The 26,153-nt window shown below is 40.2% G+C and overlaps 1 protein-coding gene across 1 annotated transcript in view; it reads right to left on the bottom strand.

Annotated features, from left to right (window-relative positions):
* The window catches only part of LOC108799719 (carbonic anhydrase 4-like), a 40,139-nt gene extending 16,251 nt beyond the window's left edge, over positions 1 to 23,888 (bottom strand). The window contains exons 1-7 of the mRNA XM_018571616.1: positions 23,801 to 23,888; positions 21,184 to 21,345; positions 17,962 to 18,113; positions 15,660 to 15,758; positions 15,082 to 15,148; positions 10,826 to 10,989; positions 9,488 to 9,590 (exon numbers count right to left, since the gene is read on the bottom strand). Of these exons, the coding sequence (XP_018427118.1) occupies positions 9,488 to 9,590; positions 10,826 to 10,989; positions 15,082 to 15,148; positions 15,660 to 15,758; positions 17,962 to 18,113; positions 21,184 to 21,345; positions 23,801 to 23,888 (835 nt within the window). The remainder of the gene's footprint in view (positions 1 to 9,487; positions 9,591 to 10,825; positions 10,990 to 15,081; positions 15,149 to 15,659; positions 15,759 to 17,961; positions 18,114 to 21,183; positions 21,346 to 23,800) is intronic.
* Positions 23,889 to 26,153: the final 2,265 nt, after the last annotated feature.

Below are 26,153 nucleotides of genomic sequence, written 5' to 3' on the forward strand. Positions count from 1 at the left end.
ATCCATTTGAAAGAGAAATCATGAATTTTAGAAACAAAGAGATTACTTTTAATCAAATTAATATTTTAAGTATTAATATCTGCTGCAGGTGAGTCACAATTTTCAACTTCCAGTGCCTGATAACAATAAATTAAGCAACCACCACCAGTGACTGCTACCATTGTAACGCTATAAAGCTTATACATTTGTTTTATTCATTTTGAATTGGTGTCAGGCAGCCTCCAGTAACAATTTCTCCTGAAGTCAATGGTTTTGGTGTCGATATCTTGGTGCTCTGAGATTTCAGCACAGGACTGTAACCTTCCTTGATTATTATTATTATTATTATACAGGATTTATATAGCGCCAACAGTTTACGCAGCACTTTACAATATAAGGAAGACATTACAATCACAATACAATTCAAGACAAGATGGTAAGGAGTGGTTTTCTTGCTGGGGCTACGCTTTCTGATTTCTGAATTATGTGCCAACAATAGAAAAAGCCCCCCAAAAACGTCTTTTTTGTTTTGTTTTAAGTATTTTTTAAGTGTTTTGATAGTTTGGGGAATATAGCACAATGGTAAGCGCTAAGAGACCACTCCTGAAGCCGCCTTTAACATAAAAGGACAGTCTTTATTCATTCAAAAGGTGAACAGTCCATGAACTTCACAAAACAACCTGCTTTTCTTCAGCATAAATAAACCATAACAGTTCATTGGACTCTCATCAACACATCATATTTTGGGTCTCACCGACATCTGGCTGTCCCATACACTCCCAGTGTGATAGTCCCAGGACTTGCCCTCCCCGACAGGTATCTTAGGGTCACCGACCCTCTGGACCTCTCCAGCCTACCTGGCTGTGTCCCTTGTGCTCACGCACGCAGCAGGGTCTGCCTGTCATCGTGTGCCTCTTGCACACCCACAACTCTCCTCTAAAGCACTGGGCTGGCTTCCTAATAAGGCTGCTCTCAGCCACCTGATCAGCCCAACCTGGCCACCGGCAACACCTGGCCCCAGTACTGGAGATCCCATCCCACTATAGTCCGGAAAAACTGGAAGGAACTGAGCAGCCAGTTCTAGAATTGGTCCTCTACAAAGGTATTCACATTGTGGAACCTCTCAGCCCCTCTGGCTGAGAGTCCTGGGTGCCAAAGTTGCCATACTACACCGTGGCATTGCCATGCACTGCCACAGTATTTATTTTGCCATTTTTATCATGCAGAAAAAACAACATAAATACACAAAAAATAATCACCTACACCACACCACATTTCCATATTTAAAAACTTTAACCTGACTTTTTTAAATCGTGAAGTAGAGAAATAAGACAATATTTCTATAGATGATTGTTGTTTTTAGCTCCCTTCTGCTGGCAAACCTTTTGAAAACAGAGGTTTAAGAGTGGTTCAAAGAAACATAGCACCATGTAAATAACAGTAAATTTTCATTTGCATTATATATTTAAACGAAACCTCAGGTACCACATACTAATTTATTCCAGAGCTGTCAGCACTTAGGTACTTGTATATCAGCCCACGTTAGTTTGCGCTTTCACATTCTGCAAAATGCCTGGGTGTTCTGAAATGCACTTACTTTCTGGTCCATGCTTATGTTTTAAGTCTCATTTTTGACCATTACAGCATGGCTTGAAAAATGGTTGAGAAGTCCACATACATTGTGAATCTGGAACAGTTGCCCATGGCAACCAATTAATGGCTAGCTATCATTTTCAAACTTAACTGGATAAACTAAAGAAAGAAGCTGATTGGTTGCCATGAGCAATTGCTTCAAATTCTGTCTGCTCCAGTTGTGATAAATTCCCCCCATTACGTGTATTTTCCCCCCTAATTAACCACCATAGCTTAAAGGAAAACAGTACTGAGAGAAATACTTCCCTTGCTGATCTTCTTTAAAATGCTAGTTTCCTGTACTGGCATCAGTACATTTTATTTACTGACCTGTAACAAAAAAATGCAGATTAGAAAATCAGAGTGAAGTTATATTTTTTGATCTGCATAATTACCTGGGGTCAGTGACTTAATACACACCAAAGTTCAGTTCAAGTACTGATTTTTTAAGAAATTGTGACTTTATATCTGTTTTAATGCTGCCTGATCCTAGATGCCTACGTTATGCCATTTTATACTGTATTTCTATAAAAAAAATGAGATAATTTGCAGAAGTAGATTTTCTAATATTTGCACATATATATTAAATAAAACATGAAGGGATATTGCTGCATATTTATAAAATATCTAATTCATTTTCAAATTATATACTTTGTGTTTTGAAACAGATTATGTCACAACAATAAAAAGCTATCTGAAGTTCTTTCATTTATTATAGTTTACGAGATGCAAAAGTCAAAACAAATGTCCTTTGTAGATATAGAACGTCACCATTCTACACAATACTTCCAATCACTTTTCTCAGATATATCAGAGTTCTTTACTAGAGTTCAGACTTATCAACCCATACTATTTTTATCTATGCTCATTCACCTAAAGCCACACTAGTAGTGAATCAATAACATGCTGTTACAGCAATAGGGAACATTTACAAGAGTGAGATTTAATGCCAAACACAGAAGGCTGACCTTTACAGCAGTACAATGAACACTGTCCTCTGAATTTAAGTGTGCCCTTGATGTTAGCTAAGTATGGGGATATACACTTTTACATGGAAATGTCAGAGTTCAGTTCTTACAGGCTGCATTCCTAGTATACATTTATTGCAAAGTAAAATACACCCTTCCTGGAATGTGCACACTTTTCTTGTGTTTTTAAACATAACTATGAATTGTACCATGTGAGCAGAGGCGTAACTAGAACCTTCAGAGCCCCGCTGCAAGAAACCATGAAGGGCCCCCCCCCCAACCGCCATGGCACTGTATGGTTAACAGGAAGGCTGCCGAGGTCCCCAGCAAGCGCGGGACCTCAGGCAGCCGCTAGTGTCTGTGTTCTGTCGAGAACGCCGACCCAGTATCTGCACTTACGTACAGACGGGATTAACGAGGAAACTGGTGTTTATTTACAAAGTATTTGTTTGTAATGGCTAATTGTGACTGTTAATAATATGCCGTCCATGGCAGTAAATGATGGATGGCAGTATATGATGGATGGAACATTATTAACAGTCACAATTAACGATTTAAATGAAATACTTTGAGGCCCTCTTCCTCGTCTCGGCGGCCAGAGGGGCGTGGCTAAGAGGGTCCTCACACAGCAGAATGTGCTGCCCGGCGGTGCCTGCAGTTCTGCGGGACTGGTGACAGCCTCCCAATCCCCGCCGCACAGCCGCCCATACATGCTGCGGGTGGCTGTGCGACAGGGAAGGAGCGGCACTATCCCGGGGTCCCCTCTTCTTCCTTGCTGGGCCCCCCAAAGTGGCGGAATGCCAGGGCCCGGTCGCAATTGTGACCGCTGCGACCCTGGTAGTTCAGCCAGTGCATGTGAGTATTTGTCTGACGTCTCAGTTTGAGGACTATCATGTGACACAGGACAGTCAGGAAAATCCTGCATGTAATTACTTATTTGAAACACTTTCTGTCCTTTCGCTTACTCATTGTTTCTCAACTTTTTTTCAATCACAACACCCTTTAAAAGTATACAAGTATACAACCCTCAAAGAACCCCAGTCTAAAATAAAAAAGTAAATATAAAAAAATCATGTAGTTACCCACCAAATCTATACCAGACCCTTATACACAAGGGGAGTCTCCCCTTCCAATCAGAGTGCCCTTCACATTAGGAGCCCCCCCTTCACATCAGAGTCCCACCTTAAAAACTTTACTGCATTGATAATTTGGGGTACGTTGGGGAATGGCCTGGATGCCACCCAGCCTGGATTAGCATCATGCGTTTCTATGGTGCTGGTGGCCAGCTTGCCTGCATCATGGAAATGAACAACACAAAACTACAAAAACTTTAAGGCACCCCTGCCAAAGCTAGAAGGCACCCCAGGGTGCCATTGTACCCTGGTGGAGAAAGGCTGTACCAACTTGTGTTTGTCAACTGATTTGAAGGGGGCTTTTAATGTTTAAGGGGGACTCTGATGTTAAGGGGGAAACTCCCCATCATCTTTTTTTTTTTTGCATGAGCCCCCCCCCCATCCTTAAATATATCCCAGGCCTCTAGGATAAGGGTTCGGTATTGATTTTTTTGGGATGGAACCACACATTTTCTTACATTTAAATTTTTTACATTTTAGACTGGGGTACCTTAAGATTTTGTATACTTTTAAAAAGGTGCCATAACTCAAGGAAGTTTGAGAAACACTGCTCTAGACTAGCTGTTCCCAATATGTGGTTCATACAGGGCTTTCACATTGCATGCTAGGGAAGCCTCTGCACAGAGTAGCAGTGGCTGTCATGTGCTGTAATGAAGAGCATTCAGGCACCCAGCAATTTTACAGGCACTATGGGCAGAGTGACCTCTTGCCCAATGGTCCCTCCATGGTCCTGGGAGCAACGCTATTGTGAGGAGATAATCGCATACTTCCCGTCGCACTCCAGACTGGAATCTCAATGATAAGATGGGTGCTGGCATGACCCGCGTATGGAGACGCATGGATCCAAATGTAGAAGTAGTCACCAGTGCATTAGTACGCCTTTATTTAGACACTAAAGATACATGGTATTACTAATGGAAAGCAACGTTTTGGAACCATAAGCAGTCCCTTCATCATGCACTGTGTTTGCCTGATGAAGGGACCGCTTATGGTTTCCAAATTTTGCTGTCCATTAGTGATACCATGTATCTTTAGCATCTAAAGAAAGCCATTGTGAGGAGACACACAGGACTCCACTGACACTAATACTGGTGGGGCATATAGGATCCTACTGTCATCAAAGCCATGGGAGGGGACATTCCTGACACTACTGACAGCAATGCTGGGGGTAAAGATATTCAAGATCCCACTGACACCAATGCTGAGGGGGACATTTGAGATCCAACCTACCCTACTATTGGGGAGGGGGCTTTAAAATACCACTAATGCCGAGGAATGTATTAATCCCACTGATGCTGGGGCACATATTACTTCCACTGATGCCTGGGCTTTTTAATTACCGAAACAGACAGAGGGCATTTATTACTTTTACTGATTCTGGAACAGTTATTACTCCCATGGGCACCTGGACTTTTTTATTACTCAAACAGACAGGGGGCATGTATTACTTCCACTGATTCTGGGACACCTGTTACTCCTAAGGACACCTGGGCTTTTTATTACTCAGACAGGGGGCATTTATTACTCTTATTGATTCTGGGACACTTATTACTCCCATGGACACCTGGACTTTTTATTACTTAAACAGACCGGGGGCATTTATTACTTCCACTGATGCTGGAACAAATTATCACCTCCACTAGCCACTGAAGCATTTGGATGGATAGTGAACTGGCCCTGTGTTTACAAGGCTTGGTGACCCCTAGTCCATATTCGAGGTACCAGGGGCGGACTGACCATTCGGTCACTCGGACACTGCCCAAGGGCCCTCGGCCAGGAGGGGGCCCGTCACCGACCCCTGTTTCCTTTCTTTCTTTTTCAGTCTGCACACAGCACACAGCATGTGTTCCCTGGGCCCACCAGACCCTGCCATCGCTGCTTTAACACAGTAGCTCCTGCTAGTATGGCAGTGGCTGTTGGACAGGGCCTGTCTTGAGCTGCTCTTCAATTAGCTGCTGCTCCCTCATTCGGCCCTTGGCCGGTCTGGCGCGCTGGATGATTATGTCCCTCGATCTGTCCTTTCCGCTGTGTACCCACAGGGCTGGAACGCTGCTGTGTCAGATCAGTGCTGGGATGGAAGATGTGTGTTTACATGGGGGGAAGATGGAGATCACCAGCACTCATTTTTTTAATTGGCTACATACTGTATATACATCGGGGGACACGCAGTGACAGCTCTCAGCAACAGCTTTAGACTGAGAACTGTGCTTTAAGATGTGGGGCGAGTGAAAGTAGCGCTGTGAACAATTCACTGAGCCATGCATGACACATATACTCCACAGGGCTGGTGCATGCATTTTTGCCTACACAGGCAAATGTACATTTTTATATGTGCACCCTCAGGCTTATGCCAGCCCTGCTTGAGCTGCTTGCCAATTGGTTCTGGCTCCCTCAATCGGCCCTGGCCTTTGGACTGTCCAGCGCTCTTGGATCCAAGTGAGAAGAGATGGTGGAATGGCGGGTGTCACGCTGGTACTTCAGGGACCTGGCCTGCTGCGGGGCAACCTATTGCACCCACCCACTGGACCTGCTGTAGGTGAGCGCTTGTCTGTCTGTGTTCGAGCATTGAAGGAGCTGCCCATTAAAGTGTGTGCAGGTGACATTCCACAGAGTGTGTGTGTGATGGCTGATCCTGGAAACGTTGTTGTGTATTTTTCATTCTAACTGCTTAGTCTACAGTATGCATTGAATCTGGTCTGCAGTCTGCCTTGCATTGGTGTTGGTCTGAGTTTTGTCATGCATTGGGTCTGGTCTGCAGTCTGCCGTGCATTGGTGCTGGTCTCAGTTTTGCCATGCATTGGGTCTGGTCTGCAGTCTGCTGTGCATTGGTGCTGGTCTGCTGTGTGCAGAGCATTGGTGCAAGTCTGGAGTTTGCAATGCATGGGGTCTGGTCTGCGGTCTGCCCTGATTTGGCACTGGTCTGCGGTCTGCCTTGCACTGGTTCTGGTCTGAGGTTTGCCATGCATTGGTGCTGATCTGAGTTTTGCCATGCATTGGTTCTGGTCTGCGTTCTGCCATGCATTTATTCTGGTCTGCGGTCTGCCATGCATTGGTTCTGGTCTGCAATCTGCCGTGCATTGGTTCTGGTCTTCGGTCTGCCGTGCATTGGTTCTGGTCTGCAGTCTGCCTTGTATGGGTTCCGGTCTGAGTTTAGCCATGCATTTATTCTGGTCTGAAGTCTGCCGTGCATTGTTTCTGGTCTTGGGCAGACTGACCATTTGGGGGCTTTACTGCATGCACTGGAGCAGGGGACGACAACGGGGTTTGCATTCTGCACATGCAATATGCGCCCACACCATCGCTCCAGTCCTAGATTATTCAGTTACCCTGACAATTTTCCTACAAATTATCCTGCAATTCAGTAAGGATAATTGGCAGAACTGAAGAATCTACGTCAAAATAGCTAAACTAGAAAAATTCTGCCATTTAGCTCACTTTCCAAATCACCAATATTGGTCTAGATTTTGAACGTCCCCTGCAGTTCACTTTTTAGTGAATAGACCTGCTATTTTGAAAACAGTGTGGAGAAATAATTTCTGTAACACAAGAAGGTATATGTGGGTGGGGCCTGTATATGGGTGGAGCACAAGCAGGCCCCATAATCTCGTATTGCCCAGGGGCCCCGTGTGTTGTCAGTCCGCCCCTGCTAGTTACATTATATTCACTGTTATGACTTTAAACTCAACACAAACAGAATATCAAACTTAACACAAACAGAATTGGACGATGGATATAATGTATTTAGTTGTCGTCATTTCAAGATACAGTGTAGCAGACATTCACAATATTTTAGATTTCATTGTACAATAGTATCATGTACAACATAAACTGTGCCAGTGCAATCATGCAATATGAAACATATATTTCTGTCAATATAATTAAAACAACAGAAATTTAAACATAGAATTTTATTGATTGTTTTTACATAGTATACATTTTCAATCATTCTGTGATCATGGAAAAACAATTTACATTAGATATAATTGTAATTTAAAAACAATGATTCTGTTGCATGAGATCTCTAAGCATTCATATTTGCAGTATGACGTGAACATAACAAAGTGGAAATAGTTACAGCAAAAGGTATTTATTAGATTTTTTTCATCACAAAACCCACAGAGCATTAATATTGTATACCTATGCTATACACTGCATTATTGTGAAATGCAGGGTTCACTTATATTTTGACACTAAAAATACATTAGCATGACTAAGAAACACATGCTAAGATGCAGCAAATTACAGCAAAATGTAGTCAAACAATAATGTGGCAAAATGCAGCATTTTTATAGTGTGAATCCAGCCTTATTACACTTGCTGAGGGGGCATTTCTGGAAATGGTTGATCAATGATATAAACAGGCAGTATTTCCTGGACTAATCAGATAAGTTTTACATGTTTTATTTTTCTAGTGTACCTTGTAAAATCAATACAAAGCTTGGCTTATTCAATAATTAACAATAGTTGTAATATAGTAACCAATAGCAGTAGAAATCATAATTTATTTTTTAATTCGCCTTACTACATTAAACTGAAACTGTATTGGTTTCTGCGGGTTACTGCATTTAGCACATTTTAATTGCACTGCTTCTTTGAATTATCTCTGATTGTACTGTTCATAAGAAATCATTTCATTCACCAGTTATGCTCAAAGTGAACCCCTTGCCCATGCACACCAAAAATTACATTTGATATGAGTAGAAATTTTTCATAACATTCTCTGACACAGTTGAATACCTACACCTGAGGCGGATATTTTTTTTAACATTCCCCTCCTCTATATGTCAAAATTATTTTCAGCAATAATCAGGAAAATTTGACAGTACAAATGTTCTATACCTCTACATTATAAAGTATATATGATCACGAAACATCAATCAAAAAAACATAATAAAATTCAAATGATCAACAGTGGCACACAGTGAAACATGGGGATAATAACAAAGTGGACAGGCTGCAGGCGATTAGATTTTAGTACTATTTTAGTACTATTTTAGTACTATTTTAGTACTATGGTCCTATAAACAAACAGAGCTGACTTGACACTTCATATGCAAAAAAAATTACTATACTAGCAATATATAGGAAACAAATGGACAATCATCTACAATATTCAGGCAGAACAGTCTGCAGAACAGTCCATTGTTACAATACAAACATACACTTCCAACCAGCTCATCTTCTCTCCATTATCTTCTCTAGGTTGCACAATCTCAGTGCATCTCCACAGTATCAAATTATGCAAAAATGTCAGAAGATAATCAGCACTCGCTATATTAAAGTGTTGCTCCAGGCCAAGTAATAAGCACAGTAATCAGCTACAGATCCACTTTGAAACTGTACCCAGATTTTGTACACTAAAGTGTAGACATATTCTGAATAAGCAGTAAAAACAAGCTCTCATTCATCTCTGTGTCTATAAGCATTGTGGAGAAATGTCATTTATAAGTTAAAATCTTAGTCTTGTTTCTATCAGAGCACATCTTGGCTGCCTGCCAGCCCTGTAATGTAAAACAACCAGTAGGTGTTTTAAAGCCATTAGACTGAAACCTGAGGTCAGAGGTGACTTGTTTTAAAGCTGTTTTACTTCCTATTAAAATATGTAAATAGTTAAATGTCCATAGTCTTGTCACAGGTGCACTTTATCATACTAATCATTCTAAACCAGTTTCATTTACAAACTTTCAATAAGCATTGACTAAGATGTTGATACTATATAAGCAACAATGAGTGAGAGTAGCAAATGTCTGCTGTGAGACAATACTGTTTGCACACCAGAGGTATAGACGGTCCTGACATTTAGTTTTTGTATAGGTCTGAAGTTCTCCACCATGACAGCATTCATTGAGTAGTTAAGTTTTGTGTAGAATGCTTGTAGCTGTAGAAGGAAAAGAGAGAGGTACAGTATTATTCATATGCATTATGAAATTTAAACTGGAACTAAAACTTTTTAAAAAATTTTGTTTAGAGTAAGGGAGGGTTATAGCCCCTGAAAGCTTTTTTGCCACCTGTGTCCATTGGGGAGATTTCCCTTCACTTTCTGTTTGATCACCACAACAGGAAGTGATGGAAAATCCCTTCAAAGAGATGAAAATCCCTAGTGTCCCCATTAGAATTTTTCCCATCTATAACTGTTCTGGTGGCCAGACCAAAATGTTTTATTCTCTTTCACTTTCAGTGATCAAGACAAACATTCACCAGAAAAAAACATAAAAGGTAATTCTCCCTAACGAGTTGAGGATACAGACAGCAAAATAACTTGACAGGTGTTCTAATCCCTCTCAAATCCATCCAAAACTTTAAAAAAACAACTTTTGGCTTCAGTTTCACTTTTAACAAAATAGGAAGAGAGAATTCATGCTGTCAGATATGTGAGCGCACCTTAGATGACACTCTAAAATCACTCTTCCTACAGTGGGCTCCATGTTTTAAGTTTCTAAACCCCCACCCTTACAGATTGTTGTAGAATAAGGCAATATCATTTGCGACTTTAAAAAAAGTTAGGCCTTATGTGAAACCCTAGACTTGGCATCAATCCAATTTATTACACCTGAGGCGATATTGTTCCCCAGGGGAAAGTGGGGGTGGGGGGTATTGAGAGGCCAGGCAATGGTCACTGGTCAATTTCTTGTGTTGGAGGGAGGGCAGCTCACTGATGTTCCTGGGTGCCAGGAGATCAGTGGGATGCAAGCCAGGGTGTCTTGCTCATCTCTCGGCAACCAGTGACTAGTAAGCTGAGCTGAATGCCAGGCGGAGCATCACAGGTTGCTAAGAGCTCTTAGCAACCTGGGATGCCATGGCTGCCTCCCTTTCCCACTCAGCCACCCCCCAACTAACTCAGGCTTCTTTATTATAGGGATGGCCCTGCCTGCAAAGTGCAAATTCCCTCGCAATTGAAAAGCCTATTTGCCTTTAATAAATCAACACCATAGTGTTACAGAGTAGACTGAAACACATGTAAAACCTAAATGCCAAACTGCAAAGGGTCGTGGGTTGGTTTAACTTACTAGCAAATGCCATAAGATAGAACACCAGACTGATTCTTTAAATTAATGCTGCTTATGCCAAGCAATCAACAATGAAAAAGATAGAGATTTTGATAAAAGTATCTACCTGGGATTTCCCTAGAGTTATTTTCTTATGAAACACAGTCCAGGTGACAGATTCATCACAGCCAGGAGTAGTGAGAGAGCCATCATATCTGTAGAAATGTTTTAGATCCTTTGCTTCTGGAATCAGCTCTTGTAATTTCACTTGAGAAACAGTTGTAGACTTGCCTAATTGTAAAAATAAACAGTTTACAATGGCTTTAATTAAAGCATTTCCTGAAATATATATTCTTGAACCTTGTTTTGAAACATACATATTGTTAGTAACCATATGAAGCATCAATTATTAAAGGGAAACTTAATTTCTGTTAAAAATTGATATAACATATACACATAAGCCTTTTTCTGTTTTGTGTTAATAAAACCTACCTTTTAAATTCAGCGTGCAGCCGGCTTCTATTTTGTAAAACTGACAAATACTTCATACATGGCTTCCTTGTGTGAGAGCGTTCTGTTCACTGTTAGTGTTAGGCAGCTCACTAGAAATTTAATTTCCAGCTGATTTGATTGGCTCACTGCAGTTTTTCTCTTATTACAACACTGGGACTGAGAAATGGGACAAAGCACTTAGGAAGTAGGAAATGTGAGTTCCAACACAAATGGCAGCAATGCATTTTTCTTAAAGATCTTAGTTAAAAGTACAAAAAGAAAAACACTTCTGGCTGGGAGTTATGTTCTGCAGAAGTTGTCTCTCCTCTAAGAATCACACTTGATGCAAAAGTGAGCCAAAACATCCTCATTAAAGACCTACTTATTTTATGTAGGTCCAACCAATCCACTGAGCTGCTGTTTGCTTCACCTGGAGAAAGCTGGAATGTGTGAGCACTCCTAGGCCACCAGAAAAGATAGCAGTAAGTGTTATGGTAGTGGCTGGAAAGTAATTTCCTTTATACACTTAGAGTAGAAAAAAAAGGCCAAAATGACATTAAACTCAGGAGTTAAATCTCAAAAATACATTCGAGTACCTTAACTATTAACAAAAATGTACCTTATTTGTATATCACTCAGCTGTAGATCCTCAAACCATCTCTGAAATGTCCTTTCTACTGGAGGGTGACTGCTTTGTTCCCCATGGTCCCTGTGTGAGTTGTAAAGTAGTCACTGTTCCAAGCTCACTCCCGTGATGGACTACAATCTCATGTTTAATGTACTAATTTGTATTGATGTTATAGTCTATCATGGGAGGAAATCTGGAGCGGTGGCTTCTTTACAACACACACGGGGACCATGGGGAACAAAAGTAGCCACCCTCCAGAAGGAAGGAGTGTCAGCACCAATTCATAGGTAATGTGAGGATCTACAGCTGAGTCATACACAAATAGGTTACATTTGTGATCATAGTTAAGGTACTTGAATGTGTTTTTAAGATTTCATTCCTGAGTTTAGTGTCACTTCAATAAATCAGATTTCTATAAAGTTTTATGTAGACACTAGAAAAGATTTACAAAAAAACAAAACAAGAGGATGTTAAAGTGAGTCTGTAGCCAGACTGTACATTCAAGTATATACATGTTACTAACAAGCAGTAAACAAGCTTTAAAATAAGCTGTGGACCCTGACTGATCCCTGTAGCTGCATGTACTGTACAGCAATTTATGCCCAAATTTTACAAAAGATGCACCAAAGTTTTTGCTCACCAACCCTCAAAAAAGATGTCCATGAAATCGAGCAAGTTTAACTGCCTCCGGGCCGGCCGTAGTAGAAAAACGGCCAGCCCGGAGACTACGATATTAATAAAGGGGATGGAAGGCTTGAGTTATATAGATCACTTCCAGAAATTAAACGTATTCTCCTTTGAATAGAGGCACTTAAGAGGGGACCTAATTGCAGTTTTCAAAATCATAAATGGGGACCACAGAATTGGTAATAAAATGTTTACACCAAGAACTCGATTGATGACACGTGGACACAACAAGAGGTTAGAAGAGATGGGGTTTAATCTTACACTGCATAAGGTTTTTGTTTTACAGTAATAGGAGTACAAATTAGGAATTCCCTTCCACAGTCAGCAGTATCCGCTGATAGCATAGATAAATTCAAGAAACTTCTAGATGAGTTTCTTAGTTCGCAAACTATAGAAGTCTATGGGGAGTACTAAGAGCCTATTAATTACAGAGAAACACACACAAACACACATAGGTTGAACTGGATGGACCTGTGTCTTTATTCAACCTTGCCTACTATGTAACTTACAGGATTTACAGGATCCGCTATTGACGGCTTAGTGCCAGATACCACAGCATACCTCCAGAGGTCTAGGGGAGTCCTGCCTCAACACGTCAGGGCTGTTTTGATGGCAAAAGGGGTACCTACTCAATCTTAGGTAGGTGGTCATAATGTTATGGCTGATCGGTGTATATTAATAAACATCAGTGTTAATAACTTTTAGCACTATTAATGTAGTAATTTTTACATCTGCATTATGGGCCTATTGATTCGGAAATTACTTTGTCTTACTTAAGATAACAAAACAATAAATATTTATTTTTTCCTGGACAAACAAAGCTTTCATTTGGTGAGATTGTCTTGCAAAAATTATTTTACAGAATCTGTAGACAAAAATATGTGACCGAACTTAATAAAATGCAGCAGCCACTGCTGTAATGCAGAGCAGGTCCCAGCTATCATTTTGACAGCTGAGATTTGCTGGCAGTTGGAGTGGAAGCAGGAGAGCCACAGGACACATGTTGTTTTTTTTAAGACTTTTGGGGTGCATGGCGCATGCCCTTGATCTTCAACTGGATAAAGTTCCACACGTTCAATGTACAGGGAAATGGAAGATTGGGTGTTCTGCGCTATGGAACAGACCAAAAAAGAGGAAGATTCGCAAAAAATCAGGGTTAACCACAAGCTGCTAGAACTAAGGCTGAATAAGCCTCACAGATTGGTTTTAAAATAGTAAGCGCTATAGGTCTCCTGGTGTATGGTGAAAAAACAAACAATAGTGAAATATATTGTAAATAGTATAAGAATGTGTGTAAAATATATAAATATATATCTCTAGAGGAACAAAGTGACCATCCTCTTGTGAACGATAAAGCAATCAATATAAAATGATGTGTAAATAGAACGAACAAAAAAATAAATGAATATCAGCAATAAATAGGATGTCCGTGTGAGTTAATAAAGATAAATATAAATAGATATACATATATGTGAATCTTGAATAAATATGTTTAAGTACTAAACCGTGTGCTCGTGATTTTATCTGTGTAATAATATACACATATCTACACCTGTCATCATCTATGGTACACTATCAAGTGTGCAGTGATGTATTGTGAACGTATTCTGAACTTTAAAACAAATGGCCAGTCAGTCCTTGAAAAACTAAGTAATGTCCAGAGGTATTTCAATCTTAAAATGACAAAGTTCGAACTGAGAGAGACTTGGATGAATGAATCCCAAATGGTCGTATCCTGGGGAATGATGTATCGGAGAAAAGATGGGTCCCCGTAGGGCTTACACTCACCAGATGCCGGAAAGGGATCAGCTATCTCTTTCACCATAGTAGCCGAAAGGGGATGATCTTCACTCCGTCCTTCCGTGGGATCTTGTAGTGCACTTTCAGTGCTGGTCCCAAAAAAGATGTTGATGTCTCACGGTAGTGGAAGCCGCCCTAGCCGTAGCAAGGTGCCTTTGGATTGCTTCCGGGAGCGTGTCCTGATTCTTAGTCTCTCCGAGTATGGGTGTTTTGGATCCAGGAAAAATTAAAGGAGAGAAAGAGAGCAGGCCCAGGGCTCATAGTGCATTATGTCTCTCGGAGAGACTAAGAATCAGGACACGCTCCCGGAAGCAATCCAAAGGCACCTTGCTACGGCTAGGGCGGCTTCCACTACCGTGAGACATCAACATCTTTTTTGGGACCAGCACTGAAAGTGCACTACAAGATGCCACGGAAGGACGGAGTGAAGATCATTCCCTTTCGGCTGATCCCTTTCCGGCATCTGGTGAGTGTAAGCCCTACGGGGACCCATCTTTTCTCCGATACATCATTGCTTTACTTATCCTTTTTTTTCCTTTATTTTTATTTATTTATGTATAATTATATTATCCTGTTTATAAAATTAATATTTCTCTTTTTAGCATTTAGCTAAACTTTCCATGTATTCATATAATATTAAAGTACAACAACGGTGTATGGTACTGACAAATGAAGCCTGACATAACTGAGACATAAGACACAAGTTTGAAAGAAAATAATATTGCATATTAGTTCAAAATAATTCTAATCTTGATAGTCATTCGATTATGTCATACCTTTTAATGTAATGTCATTTAGTGCCTGGACTATACCATTATACTTGGGATTGTCGTTGGCTGATTCCTGTAAAGAAAGGGTGAGAATGTAGAAATTTGTTTTAATGACTACAATTCTTTTTCTAACACTTGTAGCTAGACTTTCCATGTATTTCTAAAATATTAACATTCAACTCATTCATTTTGTTTGTATTGTATATTTCATTTTTTGTCAATTAAATTTTGATATAAAAATGTAATGTAAAACAAATCAAAAGCAGGCCCAGCGGATTGCCCAATATTTACAAAACATTTAATTCAATTTGTGTGAATCTGTTTGTTTTTTTCTACCTAAAGGCATGTCTGTTCTGCTAACATTAGATTGCTTTTAGTAGCAAATAAGGCAGATTATTCTTCTGCAGAAGCATATGGGTGAAAGCTATTAGATGATTTATAACACTGTCACAGAGGTCAATATAATTTGCACATTTTATTCAAATTTTACTAAGTTCTTAATTGTAAGATACACTGCATGTTTGCTACTTCAATTAGTATTTTAACACATAAAAAAGCACCCATATTAGAATAATTTAACATACTTCAATAAAGAATCCAAGCACAGCAATTGTTCTTTTTCCCCCGGTAGTGCCTCCACTAGTGTCTGACCGGCTGCTGTCCTTTTTGTGAACAATATGAAGCTAAATAAAAGAAACAACATTGAATTGGTGTTTTATTTTATCACATTGTTTTTACCAACTTATATTTTATGTCTTCTTTTTTTTATGAAATCCATTTTTTAGAAATAACATTTAATACCAAATGATTTAATGTTGCATTGTTTACAGAGCAAGATAGTAACCAGAATAGTAAGAAAGCTCAGCACTACTTCTGTACTTGTTCTGCACCATCTCTACTTGGGCAGAACCCTCACAAAACAAACGTCTAATTGCCAGCAACTGACTGGAAGAGATAAATATGAAAAACATATATGCAACATTTCATATTTACCTACACATAATACAAACATACAATATACACTGAGTGGCCAGATTATTATGACCACCCCATCAGTACTTAGTTGGGCCACAAGATGACTCCACGAGATGACTTAGTTGGGCCGCCTCGTGACTCCACAAGATGTTGAAATGTGATGCGAGAATCTGACACTGCACTGTTGCCCTTCTGTTGTCTTGTACCAGTCTTGTCACTCTCCGTTCTGCCCTAACATTGACTAGTCGCTGACGGCCACAATTTGCACATTCAGGCCCAGATTTTCGGCTGACAGTCCAGTCTTTAAACACTTTAACAACAGCTGCTCTTGAACATTTAACGAATTCTGCTGTTTTGCTGATAGTCGCTCCATTGCTCCGAGCGCCAACAATCATCCAACGTTCAAAGGCTGTTAAATCGCGTTGGTTAGCCATTTCTTCAGAAAATAATCACTTCTACTGTCGTGATAAACAACCTGCTTCCCTATTTATAATGGTCTGGCCCTCTAGCAACTTATAGCTAATTTGCCTACAAACGTCAGGTGGTCATAATAATCTGGCCACTCAGTGTATAGAAATGCTATATGTTGCCTTTAATGACAGCAAGCTCCACCTACATCTTTATAAACTTGCTCTGTTTCTTCTTGATTCATCTAATGTTTATGAGCATGTAACTGCCTGTCAATGTCAACAGTAATGTTAATATAAATTCTCTTATGTTTTTGAATAACTATGGACACCATCTCTGTAATTTCCTGGTGCCAACTAGGCAGCATACATGCGGTAATAGCCCCACCCACTACCAACCCAAAGGACCAATAGATAGCTGTAATGTATCTGAATTCACACAGCCCATTCCTTTTTTTTTGTCCTTGGGAACCTGTGTGATCAAGCAAAAACCCTTACCTCCAACTTACGGTGGTTGTCTGTACAGGTTCAACCTTAGGTCCTAAATGTTCCAATAAGGTAGGGAACCCCTTCTGTGGATCTTTTTCGGTTTTATTACTGTGGAATATACGCACTTCGTAATTTTCCTTTCCTTGTACCACTGCAAGGCAGAATATTGAGCCCACCCAAAAGAATGGGCTGTTGGAGTTCAAACACGTAAAAGCTATACATTGGTCATGTGGGTTGGTAGTGGGTGGGGTTACTATCATGGATTGGAACCACAAAAGGAAAATCACAAGGTAAATACATTTTCTAATTTTGGGATTTAACATGTATATGTAGCCAATTTCTTTTTAGCTTTGCATAGAGTTAAAACTTCTGTCTTTTTGTCTCACTTGGAAGATTTGAGAGTAAAATGAGGGGAATTACCATCTTAGACAGTTGTCATCAGAACATCTGCCCTTATTGACCTCTTTATCCTCATCTCTCATATTGGTGACAACTGTAAAATCTTGGATTTCTCCTAATTTTTTGTTGCAGGTACAGCAATCACCAAGACAAATAGAGTGTGAATAACAGGGACAGCAATAAAAACTTGACAGAATGTCTAACCATTTCCCTTTTCCTCTCCAAAGCTAAAAAAGAAAGTTTTGCTTTGCTTACACTGTAAATATAATACACCTAATTCACTGATTTTCCACTGCTGATAATAAGAAATCAGAGTCTGCATCCTATTGTTGGAATTTCCATAATATCATGTATAAAAAACGTATTTAAAGGGAGGTTGGTGTAGGACCTCAGGTGCAAATACAGTACCTTGCCACATGAAGATACAGACAAAAGATGATTCAGCTTACCAGCATCCACCTAGAGCTGAAGTTTTTTGGTGGAGTGATACTTTTAGAATGGTGAAATGGTGGTAACAACATTATCCACTGTCAGATATCTGATCGATTTGTTTGCTATGTTCACAAAAGACAAATTTTACCTTTGCATGAGGAAAAGGTGAGTTAGGATTTCCTACCTCAGCTGCATATCTTTCTCCATCTATGCTGTGCTCAGATCCAAGCATGTCACTGTTACCCCAGTGAAAGTGAAGCTGTGCAGCTTTGTATGTACCTTCAAGTCCTCCTCCACTAATTGTAATTTCTGTACCTCCTTCAAAAGATAACTCCGCTACAATAAAATGGCTATAATAATAATTAAACTCTGAAATTGCTTTTAAAATTAAATACATTCATTATTATAAAACAGGTTAAGAAAACTATTTCTTGTCATAAGGCAATATGAACCTAGGTTACATACTATTTCAAGATAGAGAAAATGTCACCAGGGTATGTTAAAGACTATTCATAAACAACTTAGAAAGGTAACACAGAAAGTTTTATCACAGTCCAGTTTTTTTATGTTACAATCCAGTTGTGCTAGTGACAGATATTCATACCTAGTAGAATTAAAGTATATCTCCATACAAAAATGTCTCTTTCTTAACTTTTGGACAGAGTGGTGAGGGGTTAGACCCTTTGTCAAGTTTTTTTTTGCTAACTGTGTCTACACTGGGGATAATCGCCCCTTTATTTGTCATGGTGACCATTATTACTAAGAAAGAAAGGCAAGGGAAATCCAAAATTGGAGAGTTGACCCCGGAACTAAGGTAATGTAAATTATTTCAATGGGAACATTTGTTCCCGGGACAACTGTCTAAGTTTAGTATTCCCCTCACTTTTTTCACTAACTTCCTGTTGTGCCTCTGGACAGAAGGTGTAGGTAAATTTCCCCAATGGTACAAAAAAAAACACGGAAAGGGATTAACCCTTTCCTATGCTATCCAAAACTAAAAGAAAGTCTATACATACACTTTAAGGACTTGTTCACATCTGATGCTTTGGGTCTGTGCTTGAAGCCTTTTCCAGAGCAGTCCCAATGCAAAGGCAAGGCAGAATTGTGCCACACATGTTACATATCGCCACGAATGCCTGAGTGAGAGTTGTCCCCGGAACTAAGGTAATGTAAATTCTTCCAATGGGAACATTTGTTCCCAGGACAACTAAGTTTAGAATTCCCCTCACTTTTTTCACTAACTTCCTGTTGTGCCTCTGGACAGAAGGTGTAGGTAAATTTCCCCAATGGTACAAAAAAAAAAACCCTGGAAAGGGATTAACCCTTTCCTTTGCTATCCAAAACGAAAAGAAAGTCTGTACATACACTTTAAGGACTTGTTCACACCTGATGCTTTGGGGTTGATTTACTAAGCTTATAAACACACCACGAACATGTTTACACCTCTGTAGTGTGTTCCCTCCCAGCATGATCTATGGGTGGAATCTAAACACCTTTGTAGTGTGTACACACCCAGCAGGTGTGTTGTGCAAAGCCAAGCATGAATTGCAAGGTGATGTTGTGTAAATTAGCTCTATGTTGTGTTGCTTGCGTTGATGAATGCAGGAATGTAAATGCATGAGCTAACCATTTTTGTCTAAACTGTGAAGCAGCATTATATATGCATCATGTGCATGATTTTTCCATATATGGCATTAGTGGAAATATGCTTTTAGAGACTTTTTGGTTGATAAATACATTTTGCTGTGTCAAAATCACACGCACCTGGTGCGTGCGTGTGTTTAGGTTAGTAAATCACCCCCTATGGGTCTGTGCTTGAAGCCTTTTCCAGAGCAGTCCCAATGCAAAGGCAAGGCAAAATTGCGCCACACATGTTACATATCGCCACGAACGCCTGAGTGAGAGCAATAATTCCAGGGCTATTAATCACTTTTAACACTAAACTGATGAGCAGTAAAAGTATTTAAAGCGTCGCCTTAGGGAAATTTGGGGTATTGTAGATTCTTTGCGGTTTCACGGACGCACGCAATTTTAAGGCTTGACATGTTTGGTATCTATTTACCCGGCATGACCCCGTCTTTTATATTTTACCAATATTTTATATTGTATTCAGTTTCTGTGCACCACATTTCATTTTAGTGTATTTTATCCTAAAAATACTGGTTTGATAAACATTTGTGCAAATAACGTGCAACATAAAAAATTGTAACTAGCATTTTTTTATTCTACAGGGCCTCTGCTTTCAGAAAATATATCATTGTTTGGGGGCCTGAAGCTGTTTTCCAGCCAGAAATTCAGATTTTATCAAGTGTGTGCAAATGTAAGAAATTGCTCCGGTCAGCAAGTGGTTAAAGTACAGCTGAAGGCTCTTATGTGGCAGTCTAAACAGGTATCTATGCTCAAAAACTAGAAAGAAATATGTATTTTTATTTGAAATTTGTATAGGTTTTATCCCACTCCTAATAACCATATCCATTTAGAAGTTTGCAATCTTATTTATTGAAGATGCCCATAGGATGTACGTCTCACTCAGCCCTGTGCATATGCACTTCCTTGTTTCACAACACTCACAGAGCCTACCTTCTGAACTACAATTCAACATCTGAACAATGTAATATTATCATTGCTTGCTGGAAGCAATGCATGATGGGATATTTAGTCTTGAGAAATCATAGCAAGGAAAGAGATGCAAAGCACATTGGGAATCCAGGAAGTTGATGAAAGTGATGGGCAAACAGAAGGCAGAGCTCACTACATAAAAGGGACTTTTGCCAGTTTGATTGCACTGCCAGAAACAACTTTAGTATGTAGTCCTATTAGAATGCTGATGTTATAAAAGAATAGTGTATGCTGTCACTTTACAATTTATTTAGCGAGTACCAAATTCAGTTACATGCACAGCCTCACAAAGAAAACAAAAACACTTGCTTTACCATCCCTGACTAAGGCAAACCCTCTTTCATTCATATGTCACATGCTCCCGATCCCAGACACTGCAGCTCACAATGGGAGTGGTTTCAGCAACAGTAGCAGTTCTGCCAATCCAGATAGCAGTGGGCAGCACCAGGTGTGAACTAGGAATGTGAATCATCAGTGATAATGTTGACAGCCATACCCCAAGTATACAAATATACAGAGGCCAGACTGTACTATGACTTCACAGGCTGCATTCTTTTTCAAGTCAGTAAAAGTATTGAAGTCATAGAATACACATGCAAGCCACGAAGCTAGTCTTTTCAGAAGGTCAGCAGTGGCAACCAGCACATTTTCCTTACAACAGCTTCACTATAAGTGGAACCTTGTGATTTCTGACATCGGAAGATAGGAAATAGCCTCTTGTATGTCACTTTCATGTTTTGTACCATGCAAAGAATGTCATGTACTTATACATTGCAAGGACACTTACCTGAATGGCCATTGTTAGTTAGATTAAAGTTATTTTTAGAATCATATCCGCTAAAATTAAATGGCTTCAGATCTTTATTATATTGAGTGTTGTTTGTAACAATGTTTATCGGAGATTGTTCATTGCCGTTACATGAGTCTATTGTAGTCCATTGCTTTGGTCCTGTTTATAAAGGAGGGGAAAAAAAATAATACAAGTTGGATGGATTACTGTATCCAAAATCTAACAAATACAGTTATAATAAATGATCAGCAGACATTGAAAGGCTAAATATTCCTTTTCAAGACTAGCCTCTACTCTCTTCTACTCCTTTCACTCTCTTAATAAACTTAAACAGAATTAGAGAACTGACCTGAGATGTGGGTGACCTGGTCTTATCTCTAAAATTGAAGGGATGTCACCAGCACACCAATAGTATTAGAGTCCAAATTTGTTTATCGGAACATCATTTCACCAGAACTAGCGTTTTCGAGGCCACGCAGGTTCCCCTTCATCAAGAGGGATGAGCTTATGTTTCAGTCACTCTGCTCTCTCCTTCCACCAGCATGCTCCTTATTAACACATAAGTAATGCAGCACACAGAATTAGGTCCTTGTGCTGCATCTCCCTCCCAGATTGAGCTCTGCTGTACAGTGGGCTGCAAAAGACTGACACTAAGTCAAATTTAGGTACCTACACGCTTGTATTTAAAATACACATTTAACCATGTTATAATGAATACAGAGCTGCAATAATTTGTGTGTTTTATATTTGCTTGGAACCAACTCTACCAGTGTAAAGAGCATTAAAAACGGACAAAAAAAATTATCATATTTATTTACAATTGTGGCAGTGCGTGGCAATGCCACGGTGTAGTATGGCAACTTTGGCACCCAGGACTCTCAGCCAGAGGGGCTGAGAGGTTCCACAAGTGAATACCTTTGGAGAGGAGGAACTGGCTGTTCAGTACCTTCCAGGTTTTCCAGACTATAGTGGGATGGGATCTCCAGTCCTGGGGCCAGGTGTTGCCAGTGGCCAGGTTGGGCTGATCAGGTGGCTGAGAGCAGCCTTATTAGGAAGCCAGCCCAGTGCTTTAGAGGAGAGTTGTGGGTGTGCAAGAGGCACACAACGACAGGCAGACTCTGCTGCGTGCGTGAGTACAAGGGACACAGCCAGGAAGGCTGGAGAGGTCCAGAGGGTTGGTGACCCTAAGATACCTGTTGGGGAGACAGAGAGGGACAGTGACCCACGAGGGGTGGATACTGAACAGCTTGTAGCTGAGGAAAGCTGCAGAGAACTGTATTTCCAGGGCAAGTCCTGGGACTATCACACTGGAGGTGTATGGGACAGCCAGATGTCGGTGAGACCCAAAACATGATGTGTTGATAAAAGTCAAATTAACTGTTATGGTTTATTTATGCTGAAGAAAAGCAAGTTTGTGTGAAGTTCATGGACTGTTCACCATTTGAATGAATAAAGACTGTCCTTTTATGTTAAAGTCGGCTTCAGGAGTGGTCTCTTAGCGCTTACCATTGTGCTATATTCCCCAAACTATCACAACAATGTTAAAGTTTTTGTTTTAGTAGCATCAACCTTAAAGTGAATCATTCAGAATCTGTTTCCCCTAAAGAGCCATTACCCACAGCAAGTCTTCCTCTCTCCTATATACTGTACAGAGACATGCTTGCCAATGTAAAGTTGTGTGTCTGTAAAAAGATTGGCAACCATGTTCAGAGCCGGCCTTAGGCCTTTAGGCCCCCTTTGCGAGAAAGCTTGTCAGTGCCCTCAGTGACCACACCCCTTAGTAACTACACCCCTCACTAACCGCACCCCTTAATGGCCACACCCATTTCTCCAATATCCGCACCATTTAAAGACTCCCATTTTGTTAAGCCCAAAGAAACATATTAAAAAGTATGATAAAAATAAAACTTTTATTCAAAGGTATTAAACTTGTAGGCACAATAGAAGTATTCTTATTAAATAAAACAACAGCAGGCAAACAAGTGAATTGAAAAAAGCACAAACATTTGTTTTGTTTGATGAAATGAATTAAAACATTTTTAGTTTTCGTTCATTTAATCTGAAATTAATGTTTAGTCTTTGCACATGTCTAATAATACGTGTGTGTGTGTGTGTGTGTGGGAGGGGGGGTGGTAATTTAAATTTTTTTGAATAATTTTGTAATTTTTTTATTATTTATTTACTTTTATTTATTTTACTGTTGGGGGGCTTCGGGGTAATATTAGGGGTGTAAACAGACTCCTAACATTTACCTTTTAAAATAGAAAAAGAAATTGAGGACACAGAGTCCTCAATCTCTTTTTCTGCAGCCTCTCTTCTAAATGAATGGAAAGCACTCGGTACCGAGGCTTCCCATTCATTTATGAACTGATGATAGTAAAAGATTTACTATCAATCAGTTTCTTAATGGGGAGAAGCCTCTGTAGTGAGTGCTACTACCCATTCAGAACTTCATGAATGAACAGGAAGTCATGTAAAGCACTTGCTGTTCATTCATAACAGGGGATAGATAGTACTCTGTGTCCCCAGTTATTTACAAACATTGGAGTGATCAGCTGATCACTCCAGGGTTTGTCCTTCTCAGAGAGGATCAGTAATTATCACAGATATTTACCGTTCCTCCACTCGGCTACACACAGAGCCGCTGCCATCCTGAAACTGACAGGATGAGAGCGGCTCCGCGCTCCTCCCCGCTTGGCCATCCTGACAGCTGCGGCTTCCCTTCTCCTCACCGCTCAGCCATCCTTACAGCAGACAGCGTACCATTTGTCCTTGGATCCCCAATGCCTAAATGGGCATAGGCAGCGCAGATCCAAGGAGAAAGACAGTGCTGAAGTGGCCGGGCAGGGGCGGAGGAGGGATCGCTGTTATGTCGGATGGCTGAGCAGTGAGGAGAGCAGAAGCTGCAGGGTGTGCCGCCCCAAGGCCGAGCTGTGTCGGCCACCTGGCACCCCTGTTGCCATGGCGCCCTGTGGGGCTGCACAGCTCGAACACCCCAAAGGCCGGCACTGGCCATGTTGTGCATGCAATATTTGTTGGCCACTTAAATGCAACTGAAGCCAATATGTTTTTTTGTTTTGGATAGAGTGGAGAGGGATTAGAACCCCTGTAATGTTTATATTGCCGTCTGTGTCCCTGTTAGGGAGAGCCACCCTCTCTATTTGTCCTGGTGACTGTTATTGCCGAGAGTGGAAGTGAAAGAAAATCCTAAATTTGGGTTTGTCATCAGAATAGAAAAAAATGGTAACTCTTCGAATTGGCGACACAGGTTCTGGTGACCCTGCTGAGCACCAGGGTTTTTCCTAGCTTTGGAGGGGATTTCCTCTCACTTACTGTTGGGGCTACCAGACAGGAAGTAAAGGGAAATCTCTCCAATGGGAGATAGATGGCTCACAGAGTTCATAAACCTCCCTAGCTCTATCCAAAATCGAAAACTATTTTGGGTTCAGTAATGCTTTGGTAGTCATAGGAGCCTCTTCTGGGTGCTCCAAATTGTGGACTTTTGGGACTAAGCACTACACAGCAGGCAGCCACTGTCCAAAAAGATAGGTGTGGTTTCAGGATGTAAAGCTTAGCTGCCAACTCATTAAAGTTAAATTAGTCTGCAAAGGTTCTCATGAACGCAGAGCAGCTCCTACAAGCTGCTGTCACTCAGTGGCAGAGGAGGAGCCAGACAATAAGAGAAGGATCTCTTCTCAGGACAGAGCTTAGCCCCGAATATATTATATTACACTGAATTGTAAGCTTATGGTGAATTTTTGATTACAGAAGTACAATGCAAAATGTATTCCTGTATCATAAGAAAACTAACCAGGCAAAAAAAGGTGTAACCCATAGTTCTCCTTTAACAATATTAAATTTTTTCTACTGTTCATAGACTGAGTATTATCACCAAATTCAATTGCTGTATTCCGCTTAAATACATTTCTTGGTTGTTGATGAATTTACATTTTACATATATCTGGAATTAAATGTGTTGCATCACCAATCTGCATATGGTTGTTTGTAACTCATGAAGGCAAGTGTAGACCCATCATAGAGTGTACAATTTTATGTCATATTTTGACACATGATTAATTACTGTGCCATGTAACATGGTCTAGCCTGGGATACCAAAATGATAAGAAACAAACAGACTGACTATGACCTGTCCTTTTATTCATAGATATATTTATTTATACAGTAATCACACATGTGCCTTTTTACCTTTGCAATTGCCCCAAGATAACTTTTCAGTTTCATAACACCATGGTCCACCTGCAAGAGAAAAGATGAACAAGAAATCAAAATACAGCAGTAACAGTTTCTGAGAGAGATGTCCTAAAATGCAGTTAGCAGCTTAATAATATGACCACATTCATTTGTGTTTCAGTGTTTATTTGTGGGTCACCAGAGGCAGCCTTCTTTTATTCACATACAAGTATATTAAAGACTGGATCCTTCACTATAAAATAAATTCCTGCACTTATACTGAACTGCTAGTCTGATTATGACTCGGCTTTTCTCTAGAAACTGCCTCTGATCTTGGGTTGTACTTGGCTTATCTTCTGTCAACTACTTCCAGTCTGTTACTTTTGGTTAATGTTCAGCTAAGACTCTGGTTTCTACTTTTTGTCTGCCCTGACCTTCAGCCTGATTCTTTGATTACACTTGTCTACCACATGCCCTGACCTTTTGCATGGGCTGAGTTTGACTCTGCCTCATTGTTTGGTATTGGTCCTGTCAAAACTGTTGGCTATCAGCAGTAAGACTATCCCAAGGATCACCATGAGTCAGTTGTCAAGCAGCACAATTGCAACCACACTTTAGGGGCTTCATAGAAGCCTGAGAATGAGATTCAAATTAGCTGTGATCTTGGTTGTGCAACAAATTCTGCCAGTTCAAGGGTTCCTGCAGTTTCTTTTTTTTCCAACCATAATCTTTTGCATGGCCTGCAAGCTTAGAAGGGCTAATAATAGGGGCTTTAG

The sequence above is a fragment of the Nanorana parkeri genome, unplaced genomic scaffold (genome assembly GCF_000935625.1).
Source record: "Nanorana parkeri isolate BGI_ZX_2015 unplaced genomic scaffold, ASM93562v1 scaffold1794, whole genome shotgun sequence".
NCBI classification, from domain to species: Eukaryota; Metazoa; Chordata; class Amphibia; order Anura; family Dicroglossidae; genus Nanorana; species Nanorana parkeri.